Here is a 25469-nt window from a genome sequence, read left to right as displayed (position 1 = left end):
TCTGATTAGATTACAGAATGTACAGTATAGTATGTATAGTACAATGTATACAATACTTGAAGGAGAAAGACAGGATTTTAGTTCATTTTAACAAATAAAGAAGATTGTCTCTGTGACAACAGTTCACCACTTGTACAACACACACTCATACCATTTTTATGGAAATGTTATTTTAGAAATTCTGCTTGGAGTAATTACATTAAGAAACGCATGTTTATCAGTACATAACTTGAAGAGAATGATATTACAGAGTTTATCAAACATTTCTAACCTCAAGTATTTCAACCCTTATCACTTGGATGAGTATATAGCAATGATAATTGCATCATGATACCTTTTCAAGCCACATTTTTGTGTGCATTATGTAACTGCAAAATACTCCTTATGATGTATTTGTGCAGTTTGTTATTCTGACTGCCATTTGACTCATATTATAGGACTGACAAAAACAAAAAACAAAAAAACAAAAAAAAACTGCAAATTAATTCCCATAGACTCCTTTGAAATAAACATTTAAAGACTTATAATTTATTTTCTCATCCAAATTCTAGAAATGCTTGAGGGTCAATCAAATGTTTGAATCAATTAATACAAAACAGTTTAAAGAGTCTTAGGTGTATTCTATAATACTGTTCACTATGGGGTTTGTTAGAAACAGATATAAAAAAATATTACAATTATTTGTGTGGTGTCCAATGTTCAATGACCATCTGTATATGCTGAAGGTTTAGGAACACTAAGTAATATTCAACATTTTCTCATTCCCAGGGCGGCAGCATATAGCAAACAGTAACACTTAAAAAAAAAAAGAAACACCACCAGCACCAGTTACCCACCACCAGAACGGAAATTAAATGCAACATAAAATGGTACAGTTTATTCCACTGAGTGATCTAGTTCACTTTCCACTGCTGAGTTCTTGATCCTTTGGAGATCTTACTACGAATGTTTCACTGTTGAACTATTCTCCAGTTTTGAATATCGCACTCCAAAGTAGAAAAACACAACTATTATCGATTCCAAGAAGATCGTAGAAGACACATCAAATACAAGAATACTTCTCATTCTTCTAAATACTACAATGAAGAAACTGTTAAGCAGGTCCGAACTTTATTTCCCATTCTTATGAAGGAGGGATCGTTATTGAGATTTTTAGTTTCTCTTCTTGCTAGTAACTAAATCAGTAAGTACTACTTTTTCGGGGAAACCTTCGCTGTATATATACTGTATATATATACACACACACACACTTCGACAAGTGCTTTATAACTGTTCTTAAGGTTCTATAATGAGGTACTTTCAGTTAGATATCTGGCAGTAAAAAAAGTTATAAGTCCAAGATGTAAGAAAATACATTTAAAAATACAGAAATCCATCGCCAAAATCTGTTATCACAACACATATCTATATAAAAGCAGCTTCACCACATTAATCTGACGTCTGATATTATCACTAAAAAAAAAAAAGAAAATCTCTCTTCACTCATGCTCGAACATATGAAAGAAATATACGACACTATTTCACAATGTACAAAAATGCACAATTCAGAATTAATTAAACATCTTCTAACCCTCATAAGTTAGGTGAGACATCAAGTCCAGCTGTGACACCACTGATAGGATGCGATGGGCCACTATGAGTGCTAAATGAAGGGAAAAAGAATTCTCCTCCGTTAGTTCGTGGAAGTTTGCGCATGATCTTGCCTGATGTAATGAGACGGCCAAAACCTTCCTGGTGAGCAAATGCATAACCTGATCGAATTGAACGTCTTGTGCGGCGAGCTGATGGCGTACGGAGGACATCCTGAGATTGTCGAGATCTGAAATAGGAAAAAAAAAATGTTTAGATTAAAAAAAAGATATGGTCAGAATGTCTGTGCCTTACATATGTAAACACTACAAAAATTATTAGTGGTATCATCATCATCATCATCATCATGATGATGACTTTTGGTACCTGGAAAGAAAGTGGCTAAAAATCTTACACAGTGACATAGGATGATTTTCCAAACCAAGTTGAACTCAACTGTACCTTGCCAGGGGTAAAAGGAAAACTGACAGCCCCACAAAATATCTTCCTCTACCTGCATTTAGGAACATCACCTAGTTGGCAGATTCTCTATCAATTGTTTATTTAGTCTTTTCTTAAATGATTTCAATGGTGTTAGAAATTTACCACACATCTCCCTTGGTAAATTATTCCAATATTGTACTTTCTTTAAAAATATACAGTGTGATTCAGCAGCCCCTTACAATATCGTTTGCTGCAACCAAACTAACGTGCACATGATTATAGGGGTGCTATTCTCCTGCTGGCGTACTGTATGGTACTAATGTTCAGTGAGCACATTTTGCACACGATTCTGAACTCTAACGAAATGTTATATCATCCGTTCGCAAAACATGATGCCTTGAAATCATGTAGCAATGTCCTTTTACCATGTCAATTTATGTGTAACTATGTTAATGTGTTGTGCTTCGTTACAGAGTGTAACAAAGAGGGGAATCAATCCATAAAACCAGGTAACAGTGCAGTAATTAATGTCTTAAATACCAAACCGGATGGCGTATGTACTCTGCTCTTGTCGTACTACGTTTCCAGTAGTGTAGCGTAGCAGATGTGGTTAGGCGTTCGCCTAGCAATCAACGGAATGTGCCAGCGGCGGTTCGAATTCTGCATCCTTCAAGTATTTTTGCATTGGTATGATGTTTGAATACATAAACACAGGCCCATGTTTGCCACATTCAAACAGAGGAATGACACTGTTATTCATCTTGTGCCCTGAGTATACTCCGCTGGTTAATCTCTGCTGTCGTTCGGCATGTTTTCCACAGAGGAATATGTTGACATGCTCCTCATTCATGGGGAAGCAAAACAAAATGCGTGAAAGGCACTATGTCTGTACTAGGAATGGTATCCCGACAGGCGACACCTGGCTGCTACGACATTCCATCGTGTTGAAAGACGCCTAAGGTCAACAAGTGTGATTTCCAACCAGCCACCAGTCCACGATAGGCTCATTACAGCAGGTGAAACAGAAGAGGCCGTTCTGGAGGCAGCTCTTAATAATGCACACATCAGTACAAGAGCAATTGCATGACAGGTGAACACCAATCAGTTGTCCGTCTGGCGAATACTGCATGAACATAAATTTCACCCATACCATCTTGAGCTACACCAAAAGCTCCATGGACGGAATTTTGAAGCTCGAATGGATTTCTGTCGGTTGCTATTAGGCATGCTGGACAATGATGCAGCATTTATATCGCATACCTTATTCTCAATGAAATTGAAATAATAAATAAGGTAGTTCATCCTATTCAATACAAATAAATACGAAATGTAGAGTTACATTCCTATTTAATTATAAGCGGAAGTGGTACCGGTTTCGACCCCAATCCGGGTCATCATCAGCCGAATAAAACGCAAAAAACAATGCATAGGTAAGAAAGAAATTAAAGATCAAGTCCACATAAAAACAGTTGAATAGGCAATATAAAATAACGGGGATAGGCACTGTAAAATTCAGAAGTAGAAGGTAAGTCACTTAAAAGAAGCAAGGCGCAATGTTCTGAACAGCAGCATAGCACACGCAAAGTTTGGCATTGTCTCATAATGTTTACGAGAAGCGGAGAACAGTTAAATGAGCCAGCTTGCATACACTATCAGGCGCGAAGTCACAACACACTTCAACAAATACGAAGATCCAGAATCGTGCAGAAGCCAAAGACGAGTAGCTCAACTGAAGTAAATTGCCAGTGCTCGAAGATCAGTGCGACATATTCAACGTCAGGCACTGTGCTTTCAAAAGCCGACGGAAATTGATGAATAGCCTAATGATCCAGTATTTGCTTCGGTCGCAAAAATGTACATATATATATATATATATACACACATATAATTCAATATAATTGAAATATATAACTAGGATCTTGTAGATTTTTTAGAACAGTTGACGTAAAAAACAATTGTGAAGAGAAAAATGGTAAAAAGTGCTATACCGGAAACAAATGAAAAACGTATATGCACAGTGCGCTATTTCTTGAAGATAAAAATTCAGGTTGTAATTGAAGTAGTCAAAGACAGCGCAAGGCATAAGTTTAAATTTGAATGTGAAGAACCAAAATGCAGGTGGCAATATAGTATATTAGTATACAGTTCAATTCGGAAAGTAGGTTTTATTTTAGAGGAGAGGTGAAAAGAAAAGATAGGATAAGTTAATAAAGGAAGAGGATTAGTAGATAAGAGAAGATTAAAAGGATGATGGGAAAGGATAAGATAGAAATAAAGGAGGGGTAGTTTAGGGTGGGTTAGGAGGGTGGGTTATTGGAGGTAGAAAATGTGGGTAGGAACTTTGTACAGCATGGAAAATTGAATTCGGGTTTAGAAATTTAGAATTTTTGAGAAGAAGAATTAGGAAGTCAAATAGGGTATTGGGTTTTTCAGAAATGTCATTTAAATTGAAATTAGGGTTGAAGTATTGGTCCAGGTGAATAAAACAATTTTCAGTAGTGTTTGTTAATGATTTTAAGTATTTTTATGTCTTTTTCAATACTGGTGAAATTATGTTTGGAGTCTTGTATGTGTTGTCCTATAGCGGAGAATCTGTTGTATTTAATGGCGTTGATATGTTCGCAGTATCTGATGAAGTTGTGGCCAGTTTGTCCAATGTACGAGGAGCTGCAGTTGTTACATTTGAATCTGTATACTCCAGATTTAGAAAAAGCATTAGATTTATTTAGTGATTTAGAGTTGTGTAATATATCAAGATTTCTGTTATTGGTTCTAAAAGAAATTTTCATGTTGTGTATTTTAAGAACATTACTTATTTTATAAGCATCTTGAATGAAAGTGAAAGTGAAAAATGCAGTGGGTTTGGTTTTGTCTTTTGATACCGTAGTTTTAGGACGGTGTTTGAATTTGTTGATGATACCGTTTATGAAAGAGTTGTTAAAGCCATTAAATTTAGCGATATTACGGATGGTGTTCAATTAGTTATTTAAAACTTTTTTAGACATAGGGGTGTTGAAGGCACAAAAAATTAGGCTGTTATAAGTAGCACTTTTATGTGCTTGAGGGTGTGAAGAATCTTGCCATATTGAAGTTGCTGTTTGGGTTGGTTTTCTGAAAATTTTTGTAAGTTAAAGAAAAAGGATGTCTAGTTATAGTTAAGTCTAGAAAATTAAGAGTTTTGTTGTGTTCTGATTCAAGGGTGAATTTAATGTTAGAGTCAATGTTGTTGAGAAGAAGAAGTGTAGAGGCTGCGTTGGTTGATTCTTCATTTGAGATTACTAATGTGTCATCAACATATCTGGCCCAAAAGAGGATATTAGAGAAATTATTATTATTATTATTATCATTAATTTTTGTGTTTTCTAAGAAGTTGAGGTATATTTCAGCTAGAATGCCTGAAGCTGGTAAGCCCATAGCTAAACCATCTTGTTGGTAAACGGTGTCATCAAAGGTGAAATAATTATTGTTGAAAACCAATTTTAAGATTGACATGAAGTCTTGAATTTCTAGTTTACTCAGATTACTGAATTTGTTTAAGTTGTTGTTTATTATGGGGAATAATTTGGAAATTGGAATACTAGGATACATGTTTACGATGTCAAAAGAACGGAGAGAAAAATTTGGTTGGATGTCAAAGTTCTTTAATTTGTCGATTAATTCAGAAGTGTTTTGGATAGATTTGTTGGAAAAAATCGATAATTTTTTAGTAAAAATGTTTGGATGAATTTAGAAGTATTATATAAGGGACTGGGTCTGTAATTGATTATTGGGCGGATGGGAATTTTAGTTTTATGAATTTTTGGAAGGGCTTTGGCAGTGGGTAGGCCTGGGTTCGTCTTTATTAATTTAGTCTTTCCTTTATCTGTTAGGAGAAAGGAAGTGTTTTTTAAGGTTTGTTTGAGCAGGGGTTGGATTTTAGTGGTTGGGTCTTTTTCTACTATAGAAAAAGAAGAGTCATTGAAGAAATCTTTAGTTTTAGTTATATAGTCAGTTTTTTCCATTATGACAGTGGTGTTGCCTTTATCAGATTTGGTAATGATGAGATTGATATTGATTTTCTTTTTAAAATCTAAAATGAGTTTATTATCATTAATTAAATTATTATTATTATTATTATTATTATTATTATTATTATTATTATTATTATTATTATTATTATTTAGGGAAGTGTTTTTGTTATTATTAATGGCTACTTCAGATTCAATTATTAAATTGGTGGCTATATTGAAAGTACTGAGGTTGGGCCAATTGTGTTTGAGGCCCTTAGAAAGAATTAAGTTTTCATCATCACTCAGAGTTGTTTTAGATAAATTGACAATGGGAGGATGGAATTGTTCAATGGTTTTGGAGGGTGTGTTAATGTTCTTAATATGATATTTATGTGAAGAGTTGTTCTTTAGAATGTTGAGTTTTTTCTCAAGGGTTTGCTGCTTAATTGACAATTCATGAAATAATTTATTATCAACTTGAGTTAGGAAGAGGTTCCATTGTGCACTTGGGAGAAGATTAGCAATTTCTAGGTGTGTTTCATATAATCTGTTATTTAAAAATGATTTTTTCCTGTATAAGAAACGAATTTCGTTTTTCAACCAAATTTTGTTGGTTATTCTTTGGGTTTTTAATGTGTGAGGAGAAGAATGGGTTTTTCTGACACAACTTTGAAGAAATTTAGGGGTAAGGTTATAGGAAATGCACTGTTTTAGGAAGTCGATATCTTTTCCTAATTTAGCGATCTTGATCTTTAGGCCCAAGATCCTAGTTATATATTTCAATTATATTGAATTATATGTATATATATGTACACTTTCGCGACCGAAGCTAATACTGGATCATTAAGCTATTCATCAAGTTCCGTCGGCCTTTGAAAGCACAGTGCGTGACGTTGAATATGTCGCGCTGATCTTTGAGAACTGGCAATTTACTTCAATTGAGCTACTCGTCTTCGGCTTCTGCACGATTCTGGATCTTCGTATTTGTTGGATTGTGTTGTGACCTCACGCCTGATAGTGTATGCAAGCTGGCTCATTTAACTGTTCTCCGCTTCTCGTAAACATTATGAGACAATGCCGAACTTTGCGTGTGCTATGCTGCTGTTCAGAACATTGCGCCTTGCTTCTTTTAAGTGACTTGCCTTCTACTTCTCCTGAATTTTACAGTGCCTATCCCCGTTACTTTATATTGCCTATTCAACTGTTTTTATGTGGACTTGATCTTTAATTTCTTTCTTACCTATGCTTTTTTTTTTTTTTTTTTTTGCGTTTTATTCGGCTGATGATGACCCGGATTGGGGTCGAAACGGTACCGCTTCCGCTTATAATTAAATAGGAATGTAACTTTACATTTCATATTTATTTGTATTGAATAGGTTGAACTACCTTATTTATTATTTCAATTTAATTGTAATACATTTCAATACGCAACATTATGAAATTTTTATCTTTAAATACCTTGTTCTCAGACGAATCATGCTTCCACAATAATGGGAACATCAGTCGCCACAACATGCACTTGGAGTCCGGACAATCCTCACCGGGTGTGACAGGCGGCCGATCAAGTATGATTGGGAGTGAATATTTGGTGTGGAATCTTGGGGGATAGCCTGATTGGACCTTTTTTCTTTGAGGGCCATTGGACGGCCCATGCTATCTGCACTTTCTGCGTCAGGAACTCCCACTGCTGTGGGAGGATGTGCCCTTGCACGATCGTTTGACGATGTGGTTGCAAAAGGATGGAGCTCCACCACATTAGACTTGGTCTGTTCGTAACCAACTGAACGAAGAACTGCCAGGGAAATGGATAGGACAAGGAGGCCCTGTTTTTTGGCCCGCCAGATCACCGGATTTAACGCCATTAGATTTCTTCTTGTGGGGACATTTGAAGAACGTCGTTTATACTCAAGTGCCGGAAAACCCCGACCAGATACAGCAACTTGTCATGGACGCCTGCTGAGCAATTGCACCTGGAATTCTTCAGCGCGCAAGATGATCTATTAAACACTGGGCCGAATGTGCATAAACCAAAACAGTCATCACATCGAGCATTTGCTGCAATAAAACATTGTAAGGGCAGTTGTGTTCCTATTATTACCGGTCTGCTAACTACTGTAATCGGCCCTTCTTAGGGCCACAAACACATTAATTCACACACAATTTGCATGAAGGCGGGCATTGAACTTGCACTGCATGGTATAAGTATTAAACAAATATTTCAAAAATTTGTAATCTTCGCCCCGGACTAGAACCTCCCACCTTGACATGCAAGCCCGCTCTGCCACGCCTTTACCAACTACACTACGGTTCCATACAGCACACTGGGCAGCTTATAGCAAGTATTAGGTTTACTGCGGTCATAGTAATAATAATTTCGTGTGGCTATTTCTAGCTGAGTGCAGCCCTTGTAAGGCTGACCCTCTGATGAGGGTGGGCGGCATCTGCCATGTGTAGGTAACTGCGTGTTATTGTATTGGAGGATAGTGTTATGTGAGGTGTGTGAGTTGCAGGGATGTTGGGGACAGCACAAACACCCAGCCCCCGAGCCAATGGAATTAAACAATGAAGGTTAAAATCCCCTACCCGGCCGGGAATCGAACCAGGACCCTCTGAACCGAAGGCCAGTACGCTGACCATTCAGCCAATGAGTCGGACTACTGCGGTCATAATATTAATTCAGTGTTTCGCCGGCGTGTCAGGTTCATATGATTTAGAAGGCACACGCATGTCTTCTAGTGTTTAATACGAGTATAACATTATGGTGTCCTATCGTGGTGAGGCGGTAAATACCAAGATATCCGGTTGTGTTGTCTGAGCACACCGGCAGGGCAGATGTTTTCAGGATGGAAAGAATATTGTGGGTTGCATAAAACTACATTGGAAGGGGTGTCTGAATCATGCTGTATGTATAATAGGAACATCGATTCCCTTTGGGAAACTGAATTATTTGTCCCAAATCATAATACCAGTATAATGGATCCATTACTGGACATCATAAATTTTCAGGCTAACTCATTCCTGTTGCCAGCGTTTCACCCCAGTGTGTTAATTTGAGCTTGTCAGCTGGTAAATATCACACCTATCAAGACGCATGGCTAATGCATATCATGGAGGCCACTGCATAGGCTATCTGAAGCTACCAGCAGAGCCAATGTACTATGAGAGACTTTGTCTCTTTTGCAAAAGCTGAAGCTTGGCAGGCTATATCCATATCATCTTAGTCTAATTTTCATTATCCTGTCACTGATGTACTCTACCATATCCACATAATCCTCTAGCTGTTTGAAATTATCAGGCCCACTCCATTTTTCACCTCTCGGCCACCACTCCAGTAAAGTGTATATCCTTTACTTATTCTCTTCTTTCCTTTCCCCTTCCATTTGACTTCACTCAACACCATCATTTCTATACCCTCTTTCACCATAAAATCCACCACTTCTTCTGCCTTTTCTGTCAGGGTCATAAGGTTGATTATGCCCATGTTTATGATATGCCCTAACCTTTTCCGAGGGAAGTTTAGAAGAACCATATCATATATAGGCTATTACAGTGGGGTCACCACTCCCAGAGGCATTTTGTACGTAATGCCAGATGTAAGTTTAGGCCACTCCTCAGGAGTACAGAGACCTTTGCAACTGCTTCACTGAAGTACAGATGTTGCTGACAGGATAAAGTTCTGTTCTATCTGCCGTTGGGACTGGGGTCCTCCTCTGCCATCTAAACCGTTGACCATGTTCTCCTTTCTGGTGAATTTATGTGTCATTTCCTACACAAAGGCTACACCTGGCCTCCAAAGGGAGGAATCCTCAGCCTGTAGCTGCTGACTCGCCTCCCCCCTTGGGTGTCAAGTTTGATAATGGCCACTTGACACTCGGCCTGACAGTTGCATGTAGCACCGTTTACAGTCACATGGTAGCAGGATGATCCTGACCTGACAAATGGAGTTTAACAATTATTACATGTTATATCTTCAATATCTTAATCAATTTGCAGAATGAAGCAAGAATTATAGAAAGAGAACGGATCCTTTTGAAGACCTAAACAGCGTTTCATTTCAGAGAAGTCCACCTCCGTAGTGTAACAGATAGTGTTATTAGGGGCTGTCTTTAGGGGGCCAAGTTTTGATTCCTGGTAATGCCAGAAATTTAAGATTCGTAGGAGGGCTGGTATCTACCTAAAGAGGTACATGCAGCTCACCTATATTGACAGTGTGCCTAAAATGAGCTGCACCACTTTGGGACCAGGACACAAATTTACTTTTTATTTCAGATTTTAATTTTTATAAAGAAACAGTGAACTATATTTTAGATTTAACTGGTGAACAATTTCAGCTCCCAACTGGGAGAAACCATCCAATATCGCCTAGAAATTGCCTTCTAGTAGCACTTTGATTCTATGCAACTGGAACATTGCAAGAAGTGATCGGTGATGTCTGTGATACTGACAGAACAACAGCATCTTGGATAATACATAGGCTTTCAGATGTCATTGTCTCATTATCACCACAATTCATTAAACTTCCTCTACAGAACGGGAATAAAGAAAGGTTATGGGATGGTTCTATAACATATTTCTCAAGTAAATCAAGCAAGGAAATTTTTTTATGAGGACTAAAATTAGGAGCTTTTGGGCGTTTGTATATTTTTTCATCTTTAATTTCCATTCTGAAGACAGCTGACAGCTATGTCAACAACTGGATAAATGAAACACAAACGACTGTCAAAATAATCACTGCTTTCAAGCAAGAACAGTAGTACTGAAACCAAGCAATTGCAATGGCAAGCTACGAAAAAGCTAAAGATGACAAACATGAAATTCTAGGTGTAAGGCTCATCTCTAAAGATAATAGGCAATTTGATGTCTTTGGAGTGTACAGACTGGGAAACGGTAGCACTGATGCTGATTCAGAATTATTTGATAAGATAATCAGCTATGTGAGAAACGATATGGAAAGGAAAGTGATAGTAGCAGGTGATCTCAATTTACCAAATGTCAATTGGGAAGGCAATGCGAATGACAGGAAGCATGATCAACAAATGGTAAATAAGTTTATATGGGAAGGGCAGCTGATTTAGAAAGTGATGAAACCAACTAGAGGGAAGAATATTCTGGATGTGGTGCTGGTAAAACCAAATGAGCTCTATAGAGAAACCAAAGTTATAGATGGTATTAGTGATCACGAAGCTGTTTTTGTCGTAGTTAAAAATAAATGTGAAAGAAAGGAAGGTATTAAAATTAGGACTATTAGGCAGTACCGTATGGCTGATAAAACAGGCATGAGGGAGTTTTAAAAAGTAACTATGATTGGTGGAAAACAGTAAATGAAAAGGTAAATAGACTCTGAGGAATGTGAAAATAGGTTTGTACCTTTAAAGGTAGTAAGGAATGGTAAAGATGCACTATATTATAACAGAGAAGTAAGGAGACTAAGAAGGAGGTGCAGGTTGGAAAGAAATAGAGTTAGAAAAGGCTGTGGAAGTAAGGAGAAATTGAAGGAACTTGCTAGGAAACTGAATCTAGCAAAGAAGTCAGCTAAGGATAACATGATGGCAAGCATAATGGGCAGTGGAAAATGGAAGAGTATGTAGAGGTGCTTTAAGGCAGAAATGGGTTCCAAGGAGGACATTCCAGGAATCATTAATGAACAACGGGAGTGGTATGCAAGGATCTTCAAAAATGCAGAAGTATTCAGACAGCAGTATGTAAAGATTGTTGGTTACAAGGATAAAATCCAGATAGAGGAGGTGACTAACATTAAAGAAGTATTAAAATATACCTGTGATAACAATGACATTTACAGTATGATACAAAAGTTGATAACTAGAAAAGCGGCTGGAATTGATAAGATTTCTGGGGATATACTAAAGGCAATGGGTTCGGATATAGTACCATATCTGAAGTAATTATTGATTATTGATTATTGTTTGCATGAAGGAGCTATACCAAAAGAACGGAGAGTTGCTATAGTAGCCGCTGTGTATAAAGGAAAGGGTGATAGACATAAAGCTGAAAATTACAGGCCAGTCAGTTTAACATGCATTGCATGTAAGCTTTGGGAAAGCATTCTTTCTAATTATATTAGACATGTTTGCAAAATTAATAACTGGTTTGAAAGAAGGCAGTTTGGGTTTAGGAAAGGTTATTCCACTGAAGTAGGATTCCAGCAAGATATAGCAGATATCCTGGATTCGGGAGGTCAAATGGACTATATCATGATTGACCTATCTAAGGCATTTAATAGAGTAGATCATGGGAGTCTACTGGCAAAAATGAGTGCAATTTGACTAGAAAAAAGAGTGACTGAATGGGTGGCTATATTTCTAGAAAATAGAACTCAGAGAATTAGAGTAGGTGAAGCTTTATCTGCCCCTGTACTAATTAAGAGGGGAATTCATCAAGGCAGTATTACTGGACCTTTATGTTTTCTTATAGATATCAATGATATGTGTAAAGAAGTGGAATCAGAGATCAGGCTTTTTGCAGATAATGTTATTCTGTACAGAGTAATAAATGTTACAAGATTGTGAGCAACTGTAAAATGACCTCAATAAGGTTGTCAGATGGACAGTAGGCAATAGTATGATGAAATGAAATGGTGTATGTCTTTTAGTGCCGGGAGTGTCCGAGGACATGTTCAGCTTGCCAGGTGCAGGTCTTTTGATTTGACACCCGTAGGTGACCTGCACATAATAATGATGAAATGATGATGAAGACAACACATACACCCAGCCCCCATGCCAGAGAAATTAACCAATGATGGTTAAAATTTCCAACCCTGCCGGGAATTGAATCCGGGACCCCTGTGACCAAAGGCCAGCATGCTAACCATTTAGCCATTGAGCTGGACAATGGTATGATGATAAACGGGGTTAAAAGTTATGTTGTGAGTTTCACAAATAGGAAAAGTCTTCTCAGTTTTAATTACTGTGTTGATAGAGTTAAAGTTCCTTTTGGGGATCATTGTAAGAACCTAGGTGTTGAAATAAGGAAAGATCTTCATTGGGGTAATCACATAAATATGATTGTAAATAAAGGGTACAGATCTCTGCACATGGTTATGAGGGTATTTATGGATTGTACTAAGGATGTAAATGAGAGGGCATATAAGTCTCTGGTAAGACCCCAACTAGAGTATGGTTCCAGTGTATGGGACCCTCACCAGGATTACTTGATTCAAGAACTGGAAAAAATCCAAAGAAAAGCAGCTTGATTTGTTCTGGGTGATTTCCGACAAAAGAGTAGCATTACAAAAATGTTGCAAAGTTTGGGCTGGGAAGGCTTGGAAGAATGGAGACAAGCTGCTCGACTAAGTGGTATGTGTATGCTTGTCTGACACTCGATTTATTATTCCACGATAAAGAATTTTAACAATTGCAAGTTTAATTAATCCACACTTCATACGCTTATGTATTTTATAACGTTATAACCATTGTAAAACATTGGTGCTCTTTATGACTTGTTTCCCAACCACAGAATCACTTCTTTGTAATTTTATGATGCTGTAAGCTAAAAAAAAGAATTTAAACCTGCTACACATATTGTAATATTCTTAAAATACCTTTGTGTCTTATTTTACAACTTATTGTAACCAATGATCATTCTTTTATTGTAATATGGCAAACTTTAGATATGAAGAGACTGTCTTATGTTTAATTCTGGCTCAGGGCCCTGACCTAATATTTGAGTATTAATGGCTGATGATGCTAGCAATGTCGAGTGAAACATGTCCCATAATTAATATGGTGTAATGAGTATACCCTAACTGTAAGGAGTATATTATATTATATTATATTATATTATATTATATTATATTATATTATATTATATTATATTATATTATATTATATTATATTATATTATATTATATTATATTATATTATTTATTTATTTATTTATTTACATATTTTACGCCCACATTGGAGCACTGAAATCAATACATTTGAGTTAATTTCTTCTTCTTCTTCTCCCAGAACTTTTTCATCCTCTCCGACCTGGAAGCCCTTTGTGTGTCCGATATAGTATATTGTTTCCGTTCAACTGCTTTTAGTTTGAGACTTATGCTTTTGTTCTTCAAAATCCTCTTCTCTTTTCTGTCTTTGATTTGTTGCCGAGTTATACCCAATTCTTCCAAATCGTCCTGAACTTCTTTGAACCAATTATTATTGATTTTATTCTTCAAAAAGTAATCGAATAGTTGTTTCAATATCCTGGTGTCTGCTAATCTTGATATGTGACAGAAAAAGGAAATTCTTCTTTTACGCATTGTAGATATTATTGATTCACATTCACGATAGACAATGTTGTTAGGCAACAATCTCCACTGTCCATCAACTTGGTGTTTTTTATTAATAATTGTTCTAAGAATTCTTCTCTCAGTTTTCTGTAATTTGTCTGTTGTAGATTTTACATTTAATTTGAATAAAGTTTCACTAGCATAGGTTGCCTCTGGTTTAACTATGGAATTATAGTGTTTCAGCTTAGCGTTTATCGAAAGAGATTTTTTTTTATAGGTTGGCCAGGTAAGTCTTTGTGCTTGTTTAAATTTAGTTGTTCTGTGTTCTATTGCTTCTTTTTCATTTGTGTTCCATGTTATTATTTCCCCAAGATATTTGAATTTCTGAACAATTTTAATCTCTTTATTACTGTTCAGCTGAATAACTGGTAAATCAACTTTAAAAGTTGGCATCATTTCTGTTTTTTCAAATGAAATTTGTAATCCCATTTTTTTAGCTATAATTTCTAGTTGTTCAATTTGAAATTTAGCCTCTTCTATTGTATTTGCAAGTAATGCTAAATCGTCCGCAAAAGCAAGGCAGTTGAGTTTAATATTTCTACCGATCTTGATAGTTGGTTGGCATTTCTTGTTCCATTCACGCATAACCTTCTCCAATGCACAATTAAATAACAATGGTGAAAGTCCGTCTCCTTGTCGAAGTCCAGTTCTTATAGTGAATGATTCTGATAATTCACCTCTAAATTTAACTTTTGCCTTCGTATTTTTAAAAGTCATATTAATGAGGTTAACAAGTTTTTGATGTAAGCCAAATTCTTTAAGGCTTTTTAATAATGAGTCACGATGAATACTGTCGTATGCTTTTTTAAAATCTACAAACGTGATGACCAGACCCTTACTTCGAACTCTTTGGTGCTTCATTATCCATTTTAAACTAATGATTTGATCTGGACAGCTTCTACCTGGTCGAAATCCTCCCTGATATTCTCCAAGTTCTTGGTCGAGTTGTTCTTGGATTCTTGTGTATATAATCTTGGATAAAATCTTGTATGTAATATCAAGTAAGGATATCCCCCGATAATTATTTGGATCGGAGCGATCACCTTTCTTGTGCAGCGGGTGGATTATCGCTGTATTCCATTCCTCAGGAAGCTTCTCCGTGTTCCAAATATCAATGATGTATTTATGTAGGTTTTGAATAGTCTGATCATTAGCATTCTTCCATATTTCTGCTACTATTTGATTCTCTCCTGCTGCTTTGTAGTTTTTAAGTGCATTAATTGCCGTTTTCACTTCATTGTAAACTGGTGGTATAATCTTTTGTAATGGAGTTTTATTTTTTGGGTTAGGATCAAATTCTAAATGTTCCACAGGATCCTCACAATTAAGTAACTCTTTAAAGTATTCTGCAAGAATGTTAGCATTATCCTGATTATTGTGTGCCATTTTACCATTTTTATTTCTTAACATAAGTGTGGGAGGGGTAAATTTAGATTGATATTGCTTGAATGTTTTGTAATAGTCTCTTGTTTTATGCTGATTGAATTATATTAACTTCAATACGGTCACATTATGAGATTAATCACGTGTAATTTAGCAGCCAACCAGGCTAAAAAAATATGTCTTTTAATCTCAAAGTAAAGGTCAGTAAAATATCAAAAGATATCAGCTTCTTGAAAGAATGTTTGAAGCATGGATTAATTCCTAAGTTTCTAAAACACTTACAAAGAAATAATATTCCTTCTCCTGATTTGCATAGAACCCAAAAGAAAGTAAACAAATTTTAGCTGAAAAACGAGATAAAAGCACATTATAAAAAGAAATCACTTTTGAATTTACAGCTTTATAAGACACACCTCAAAATTTCTTCAAGTATGTCCCCGTTAGAATGGGGTCTTACTTTAAATTTGTTGATGAAAAAGTATACAATGTAGTAAATAAGAAACAAGCAACACTAGAAAGTAAACTGACACACCTTAAGAACATTAAGCACGAACAAAATAACACTAGTGAAACAACAAACGCATCCATTACTACATTAAATAACTTTCCTGCAACAGTAAACTTGTCTAACACTAATTTTTCGGACAATGAATTGTCCCTTCTCAATAAAGGTATGAAATTCATCGGGCCTAACTCCAATAAAACAGACAATCTAATTACTACAGTTGCTGAAATTGAATCCAACATCCTAAAACTCCCCACAGAGGTCCGAAATGACGTTAAATATGAGATAAAAGAAGAAGCTTCCCTCCCTGGCGAATGGGTTAAAAACCTACATCAAATCTGAACCTTAAAAAAAAAAAAAAAACTTGATGTAAAAAGCAAAATTAAAAATAATAATGTTATTGTCACTAAAGCTGATAAAGGTCCCACTACCATTTTATTACACAAGGATGATTATATTAAGAAAACTGAAAACTTTTTCGCTAGTAACAGTAACTACTATTAACAAAGACACCATTCCTAAAATTCAACGAAGCTTAAAGAACTTATTGAATATCAGAAACTCATAATAATGAATCCAAAACTTCCAACTGCTAAGGCTCTGCAAAAAATTCATAAAAAAGACGTACCCATGCACCCTATTATAAATAATAAACAGTTCTACTTACAAAGTTTCTAAATTTTTACACTGCTTTCTTAGCAAACATGTTTTTAAGTTTAATAATGTGGCCTACATAAGAAATTCCGTTGATTTCTGTGAAAAATGATCTAAATTCAAATTCGAACATAATCACATAAGGGTCTCTTATGGCATTACTAAGCCTCCCAGAAGGCCAACCCCTTGTCCACGTCGTGGGAGGTGGGCAACTGCAGGAAGTAGGGGATTGCCTGTAGGGGTGATGTACAGTGGGGAGTGTGTGTGCCCCATGACCGCTCCGGTAGATGTGAAGGCCCTACAGGAACCCTGAAAAGTGACGGCTAACGGGGCTCTGGTGAAGACCTCAACGACAGCAACGGCAGAGAAGGGGTCCTTTGGTACAGTGAAGCTGGCGAATGAGGCAACCCTTCTTCTTTGGGGTAAATAAAGAAACCACTGCCCTGTGGTAAAGAGGGATCTTTAAAGGCCAAGGGAGATAACCCCTACAGAAAAATCCTGCGGTCTAGCGCAGACAGGAGGCAGCCCCTCCACTGTGGGCTAATAACTCGCACATACCGAGCTCGATAGCTGCAGTCGCTAAAGTGCGGGCAGTATCCAGTATTCGGGAGATAGTAGGTTCGAACCCCACTGTCGGCAACCCTGAAAATGGTTTTCCGTGGTTTCCCATTTTCACACCAGGCAAATGCTGGGACTGTACCTTAATTAAGGCCACGGCCGCTTCCTTCCCACTCCTAGCCCTTCCCTGTCCCATTGTCGCCATAAGACCTATCTGTGTCAGTGCGATGTAAAGCAACTAGCAAAAAAATAACTCGCACACCTGAATTAAACTTATTACAGAAACCAGAAGAAATTTATACCGGCCGGATTTTATGGAGACGACTTTTGCAATGAAATACAGAACACAAATCGGATTCTGGAATGTTAAAACTATGTATGAAACTGGCAGACTGAGAGAAGTAATGGTAGAAATGAAAAGGTATAAACTGGAGATACTTGGGTTGAGTTAAACAAGATGGACAGGCCACGGAGAGGTGAGGACAGAAGAGGGGGGTGATCAGCATTCAAGTGGAGTGGGTGTCTTACTCACAAAGAAAGCAAAAAATAGCATAATGGAATGAACCCCTGTATCACACAGGATAATTACTGTACGAATAAGAACCAAAGTTAGGCCTGTGACCATAGTACAGTGCTATGCGCCAACAGAAGTAGCAGAAGAGGAAGAGAAGGAAGAGTTTTATGATAGGCTGACATCAACACTGGCAGGGATAAAGAAGAAGGATGTTGTGGTGTTGATGGGAGATCTAAATGCAAAAATCGGTAATGAAAATGAAGGAAGAGAAATCATCATGGGTAGACACGGAATAGGAGAAGAAAATAATAATGGCCAGAGATTCATAGATCTGTGCAGTAATTTTGGATTGGTTATAGGTGAATCATTGTTTCCACATAAGAACTGCCACAAGATCTCATGGGTGTCACCTGATCTCCGCACAGAAAACCAAATTGATCACTTGACGATAAGTAAAAGATGGAGACATTCACTCTTAGATGTGAGGAATAAACGTGGAGCAGATGTAGGCAGTGACCATCACCTTATGATTGCTGATGTTAGATTGAAGGTGGCAGCACCAGTAAAACAGGCAGCAGTACGAATGAAACATTTCAACTCCGGGAAATTTGGGAAACTTTGAAGTGCAAAATGAATTTAAGGTACATTTGAAGAACAGGTTTGAAGCCCTTGCTGAACAACCAGATGAAGATGTAAATACCAAATGGAACACAGTCAAAGAACTCTTTCATGATACATGTGAAGAGATAGTAGGCTACAGAGAGCCAGGGAGGAAAGAATGGTTATCGGATGACACTTGGGAATCAATCCAAAAGCGGAGAGAGCGCAAGGCACTTGTCAACTCCAGTAGAACAAGAAACCAGAAAGCAGTAGCAATGGAAAAATACAGGGAGGCCAACAAGGAGGTTAAGAAGAAAGTGAGGAGACTTAAACAAGTGTTTACAGACCAACTGGCAACACAAGCAGAAGCAGCAAGAGTCGGCAACAGCAAAGAAGTATATGCCATTATGAGCAAGCTTTCGAAGAGGAACTTTTCAGGGCAGAAACCAGTCAGAGATGCAAACGGAGTAGCCTTGACATCCGAGACACAACAATTGGAAAGATGGAGACATCACTTCATGGAAGTACTCAATAATCTTGGTGAGGAATCGAGAACTGAAGAAGTTGAAACCATTTTGGAGGATCCAGACATCTCGGCAGAACCACCAACACGACAAGAGATTGCACAAGCAGTGAAATAAATGAGTGGCAAAGCACCCGGTGTAGATAACATTATCCCAGAAGCCCTAAAGGTAGATCCAGATTTAACAGCGGAAATCATGGAGCCACTTCTAACACTAATATGGAACGAAGAACACCTCCCTGAGGAGTGGAAGAAGGGTGTCCTCATCAAGATACCAAAGAAGGGTGACCTCTCAGATTGCAATAACTGGAGGGGAATAACATTGCTCTCATATGGGGGAAAAGTGATGTCAAGAGTTGACAGGAGACTACGTTAAGAACAGGCAGGTTTCAGAGAAGGTCGGTCTACTGTGGATCAGACTAACACACTAAGGCTAATCATTGAACAATTTGCTGAGTATCAGACATCTCGGTATATACTTTTCATTGATTTTCAAAAGGCCTTTGACTCTATCAACCGGAAGAAAATGTGGAAGGCTATGGAAAAGTTCGGAATTCCACAAAAGATAGTCCTTCTTACACAGGCAATGTATGATGGATATACTAGTCAAGTAGAACATAAAGGGAAGCTGTCTGAACCTTTTGCTGTAAAATCTGGAGTAAGACAAGGATGTCTACTGTCGCCAATCTTGTTTATCATGACACTGGATTGTATGCTGAGAGAGGCAACAAATAGAAAGTGTGGCATTCAGTGGGAATTAAATAACCTATTGGAAGGACTGGATTATGTGGATGATCTCTGTCTTCTTGCAGAATGTTTTTGGGACATGGAAATCAAACTGAATGACTTAAAAATAGAAGCTAAAGAAGTAGGCTTAAAGATTAATAACAAAAAGACTAAAGAAATGCCCATAAACCATCGTAACAATTGCAACTTGACTCTAGATGGAATGGATTTAGAAAGGGTAGAGGAATTTTGCTACTTAGGAAGCATGGTAAGCCAGGATGGAGGTGCTTTTAGAGATGTGGTGAGTCGTATAAATAAAACCAAAGGAGCTTTTGCACAGTTACGACCAATATGGAGATCCCCTCACATTCGTATAAAAACGAAGCTAAGGATATTCAACTCAAATGTTAAATCTGTGTTACTGTATGGAAGTGAGACCTGGAAAGTGACCAAAGACATTACCACAAGGTTACAGACTTTTATAAATCGGTTTTTGAGGTACATTATGAGAATATGGTGGCCAAAAACTATCTCAAACAAAGACCTTTGGAAGGCCACAAGACAAAGTCCCATACAGGAACAGATAATGAGAAGAAAATGGAGATGGATTGGGCACACCCTGAAAAGACCACAAGAGAGTATCACAAGGCAACCATTGAGCTGGAATCCACAAGGCAGTCGCAGGCAAGGCAGACCGAGGATTACCTGGAAGAGAACCATAGATAAGGAGATTGCTGGAGTTAACAAGACATGGAGGGAGGTAAAAGCATTGGCGGCAGATAGAATAAGCTGGAGAAATTTCGTCGAGGCTCTATGTTCCACATGGAATTAAAGGAAATAAGTCAAGTAAGTCATGACATTATCAATGTGCATTTGAATATTCCTATACAGTAAATAGAACTATTAATATTGTAAAAAGTAATCTTTTGAAACGCAGCAATTTGAGCAAATGTGAAATAGATAATTTTATCAATTTAGGCCTCTTAGAATTTGTTCTTAACAATAACTATTTTACATTTAATAATAGAATATATCACAAAAAGGGCTTAGGAATGGGCGATCCAATTTCTGGCATTCTGGCTAATATCCTCATGGACAATTTGGAAAATAATAGGATAAGAAATAATATCAACATTCTCCAAGTATGGTTGAGATATGTAGACGACACATTTGCTATCATAGATAAACATAAAAATGATAGTGATAGTGTGTTAACATTCCTCAATAATCTTGATAGTCATGTCAAGTTCACAAAGGAAGATGAAGTCAACGGTTCTTTGAACTTTTTAGATTTAAATATTTCAAGGGAAAGTGATAAATTCATATTCCAGATCTACAGGAAACCTTTCACTCCTATCCCAGAATCCCATAAACGGCTACAGACCATTAAAGATTCTGCTGACAATTGAGAATCGCAAAAAGGAGTTAAATTACATTAAAGATTTGGCGAAACTTAATGGTTGTAGTCCCCTTTTGATTAATGAAATCATTAATAAGATCAAACTAAGAATTGTGAATAAGTTAACTCCGGATAAATCTAAGAAGACAAAATTTGCGGCCTCTACTTATACAAACCCAGTCTAATATCAAGTCATGAACTCAATGAAGAAATATGACATCAATATTGCTTATAGAACTCTGAACACAAATAAAAATATATTTTACAACTCAGCGACCGCTGCTCAGCCCAAAGGCCTGCAAATTACGAGGTGTCATGTGGTCAGCACGACAAATCCTCTCGGCCGTTATTCTTGGCTTTCGAGACCGGGGCCGCTACCTCACCGTCAGATAGCTCCTCAATTCTAATCACGTAGGCTGAGTAGACCTTGAACCAGCTCTCAGGTCCAGGTAAAAATCCCTGACCTGGCTGGGAATCGAACCTGGGGCCTCCAGGTAAGAGGCAGGGACGCTACCCCTACACCACGGGGCTGGCGTACATTCATATTACTGGTACAATAAATTTTCAAACTCTGGAATCTATAGATATAAATGCGCCCAATGTGAATTTTCGTATATTGGGCAAACTGGACGTAGTTTTCAAACCAGATACCCAGAACATTACAACGCTTCTAAACATAATAAACATTCCGCAATGAGAAGAGTTATTTCCATGAAATACTTTTGTCATTGCTGGGAGATCTTTAAAAAGATAGGTCCAGCAGCCACAGTTATTGCTTTCTTAGCACCACCCGGGGGTCACGTGGAGGGCACTTTGTGGTTAATACCTATGGACGTGATTTCACTTGAAACGTATTACAAGAAATGGTGACTGAATCCTAACCCTAACAAAACAGAAGTGTCATGTTTTCACCTGAATAATCGCCAAGCTGGCTTAAACTTCACATACGTTTTTGTCATTGTGAACTTCAGCACAGCTGGTATCCAAAATATTTGGGCATTACCACTTGATCGCACACTATCTTACAAACAACATCTTATGAACCTCTCCAAAAAGCTCAAAACACGTAATAATATCCTTCAGAAATTGTGTGGCTCAAGCTGGGGTTCATCAGCAAAGACTTTAAGATCTTCTGCTTTGGGACTGGTTTTCTCATGTGCTGAGTACTGTGCACTAGTTTGGCTGAATAGCCCATATACAAGACTCATTGATACTCAACTGAATGTAGCATGCGGTTAATATCTGGTACTATCCAGTCCACACCACTTTATTGGCTCCCAATTCTGTCAGGTATAATGCCGCCTGATTTAAGAAGATCAAATGCTCTCATTCAGGAGTTCAAGAAGATAGAAATGAACCCTCAACTGCCTGTTTTGGGTGATATCCCTGTACTCAAAACAACAAGGCTCAGGTCACGTCTTCCATCTTTGCGTGATGCTCTCACATTGGCTGATGGGAATTTTCACCCTTTAGGAGAATGGAGAAGTTGTTGGAAAGTTGCCACAGCTAGTTCCTTACACAACATCTTTTCTGGTGAACTTCTTCCTGGTGGACATCATCTACCACGTAAGATTTGGACCACTCTGAATCGGATGAGAACAATTCATGGACGATGCAGGGATACCCTTTATAGGTGGAAATATATTTCATCACCAGAGTGTGACTGTGGTGCATCTCGGCAGATGATCCTCCATATTGTAAGTGAATGTACACGACGTTCCTACACAGGTAGCCCGAGTAACTTTTTGGAACCAACAGAGGAAGCCATACAGTGGATCACCCAACTGGACATTCTGCTATAAATCATGTTTCTTGTCTGTGTATATTTGTAAATATTATATACTTGTATATATGTATCTAACTTGTTGCCATACACCAATAATAATAATAATAATAATAATAATAATAATAATAATAATAATAATAATAATAATAATTCCGCAATGAGAAATTATATGAAAGAGACTGGACATAGTTTCATCAACATCGAAAAAGACCTTCAAATCCTAAAACACATTAACAAAATTAAACTAATGAGAGAGTTTGAGAATACTTATATATTTCTGGACCAACATTTTAATGGCATCAAAATTTAAACGATACACTAGAAACAAAAAAGTCCAATAACTGAAAAATTTCCAGAACTACTCTCTTCTCTTAATATAAATAATAATAGATTTATGAGTATTTTTTATTACAGAACCACCAACAGCACATCCTCTGCTACAGTAACCATCTCTCCGCCACCTTCCACGTTACATTCCCTCCGCTTGCGACCGGCATGCTCAAGGTTCTGCCCACCCCTCCCCACCTGACTCACTCCCCGCCTCTATGAACACATCCCTACAATACAAGAAACAGTAGTAAAACGACTTGCCAGATCGCCTCACACAGCCAGCGATAGTTGACTCTTTCTACTAGTCCAGGGGGTAAGCTTGTTTTGTCTTTCTCCACACTTGTTTTATTTGATACAACACTTACACATTTCTCTTCTTATTTCAGACTTCAACATGCTTCAAATTGCTTTCCATATCACACCTAAGGCCTAGTTGAACTCTCCATTCTGTCTTCATAGAAGATATACAAGTTTACATAATATAATTACTGCTGAATTTATTATCTTGTTGTGTCTTCGAGATTGCATAACTATTTTCAGCTACTACTGTTGGTCAAGTGTCATTTGACTAGTACAACATGGATGTGTTATGGTTCAGCTTATCATTTCTCTGACACTTGATTTATTATTCCAAGATAAAGAATTTTAACAATTATAAGTTTAATTAATCCACACTTCATACGCTTGTGTATTTTATAACATTTAACCATTGTAAAACACTGGTGCTCTTTATGACTAGTTTCTGAACCACAGAATCATTTCTTTGTAATTTTATGACGCCATAAGCTAAAAAATTTTTAAAACCTGCTACACATATATTAATATTTTTAGAATACCTTTGTGTTTTATTCTACAACTTATTGTAACTGCACCGGTAGTTGCCAGTGGTAAGCAAAGAAGGATCAGAGCCATTTTGTAGTGCAACAAACATAACAGATATTACCGCGGACCAGGGCTAATTGCTGTACCAAAAATTTATTAATTCAAAGAAACCAAATATATTATAGCTATAAGTAAAATACACTCAGTTACAATAGCCAGAGATGCTGACTCCTTTCAGGTACATAGTCTCTCAAAGGGGGACCAGCCTCATAACCAACCAAAAGGTTCTCCAAAATTTTAAGGAGGAGAGCCTCCAACATTCGCTTAACTCATTAGTAAAGATTAAGTAAGAACATGAATTATGTAAGTATTACATAAATATTCTCCCCCTGATGCAAGGCACGCTAAAACGCATAACTCTGAAGGTTGAACCCAGGAAGCAGAAGGCTTCCTGTCAAGGAAAGTTAACAGACTTCAACCACAACCTTCTAAAATTTCTCAGTCCTTTACAACCTTCGTGCATACCAAGCACTTAAAATATTTAGATATATTACTTCATTTCAAAGGGGGCAAAATCACGTACTATGCCCAATCTCCGTAAAATCTTAAGTACGAACATACCAAACGGAGGGCTCAGCCACCCAGCAAACATTATAAAATTACTAGAACAAACTAGAAATGACCCAGTTAAAGCTGACACACACAATGACACTATTTAACTGAGTACTTAATTAGAAAGAATTTTTCCTGTAGGCAACCCAAGATATCATTTCAACGTGATGATACAACTTGCAATTATCAGAAAAGTCCCTCCCATTGTCTTTAAAGTATTTCGACAAGCCAACTTCCTACCTTCCATGCCCGTAGCAGTCCAGGGATCGAGCAGCAAGCGGGTCCAGCCCGCACTAATGGCCAAGTCAAGTGACTCGCACTCCGCGATGTAAGGAACCCCACCTCAACGAGGCAATAACCCCGGTACAGAGTATATATGTAGCATACACCGACTCTCATTGGGCGAGCCAAGAGAGCTGGGGCGTGTCAGTGTGTGCATGGAAGGAAGAAGCAGGCCAGCCAACATAAATGGAAGGGAGCGCTGCGAGGCAGAAGAAAACTTCCTTTCCCCCGCAGCCAAAAAGGGGGGAAAGAGGCAAGTAATACAATTTATTAAGAACACATAGAAAGATAACACACACAAATAATACAACAATAAATTCAGAGCGACCTGCAGGGGCTCATAAAATGCAAAATGAAAAAGGCAAACAGTGAGGGGATGAAATTCATGGTTCAGTAACCAATGATCATTCTTTTATTGTAATATGGCAAACGTTAGATATGAAGAGACTGCCTTGGGTTCAATTCTGGCTCAGGGCCCTG

General features: G+C 37.5%; 1 protein-coding gene across 4 annotated transcripts in view; it reads right to left on the bottom strand.

Moving 5' to 3' along the window:
• Positions 1–330: 330 nt before the first annotated feature.
• Positions 331–25469, bottom strand: part of ATP8B (ATPase phospholipid transporting 8B) — a 940482-nt gene continuing 915343 nt past the window's right edge. For all 4 annotated transcript variants that reach the window (XM_067137969.2, XM_067137971.2, XM_067137970.2 and 1 more), the window contains one exon: positions 331–1819. In XM_067137969.2, the coding sequence (XP_066994070.1) occupies positions 1573–1819 (247 nt within the window). In that variant the 3' untranslated portion in view covers positions 331–1572. The remainder of the gene's footprint in view (positions 1820–25469) is intronic.

This window comes from Anabrus simplex, chromosome 1, assembly GCF_040414725.1.
Source record: "Anabrus simplex isolate iqAnaSimp1 chromosome 1, ASM4041472v1, whole genome shotgun sequence".
NCBI lineage: Eukaryota > Metazoa > Arthropoda > Insecta > Orthoptera > Tettigoniidae > Anabrus > Anabrus simplex.
The sequence above is the reverse complement of the archived record's forward strand: the minus strand, read 5'-3'. Positions and strand labels throughout refer to the sequence as shown.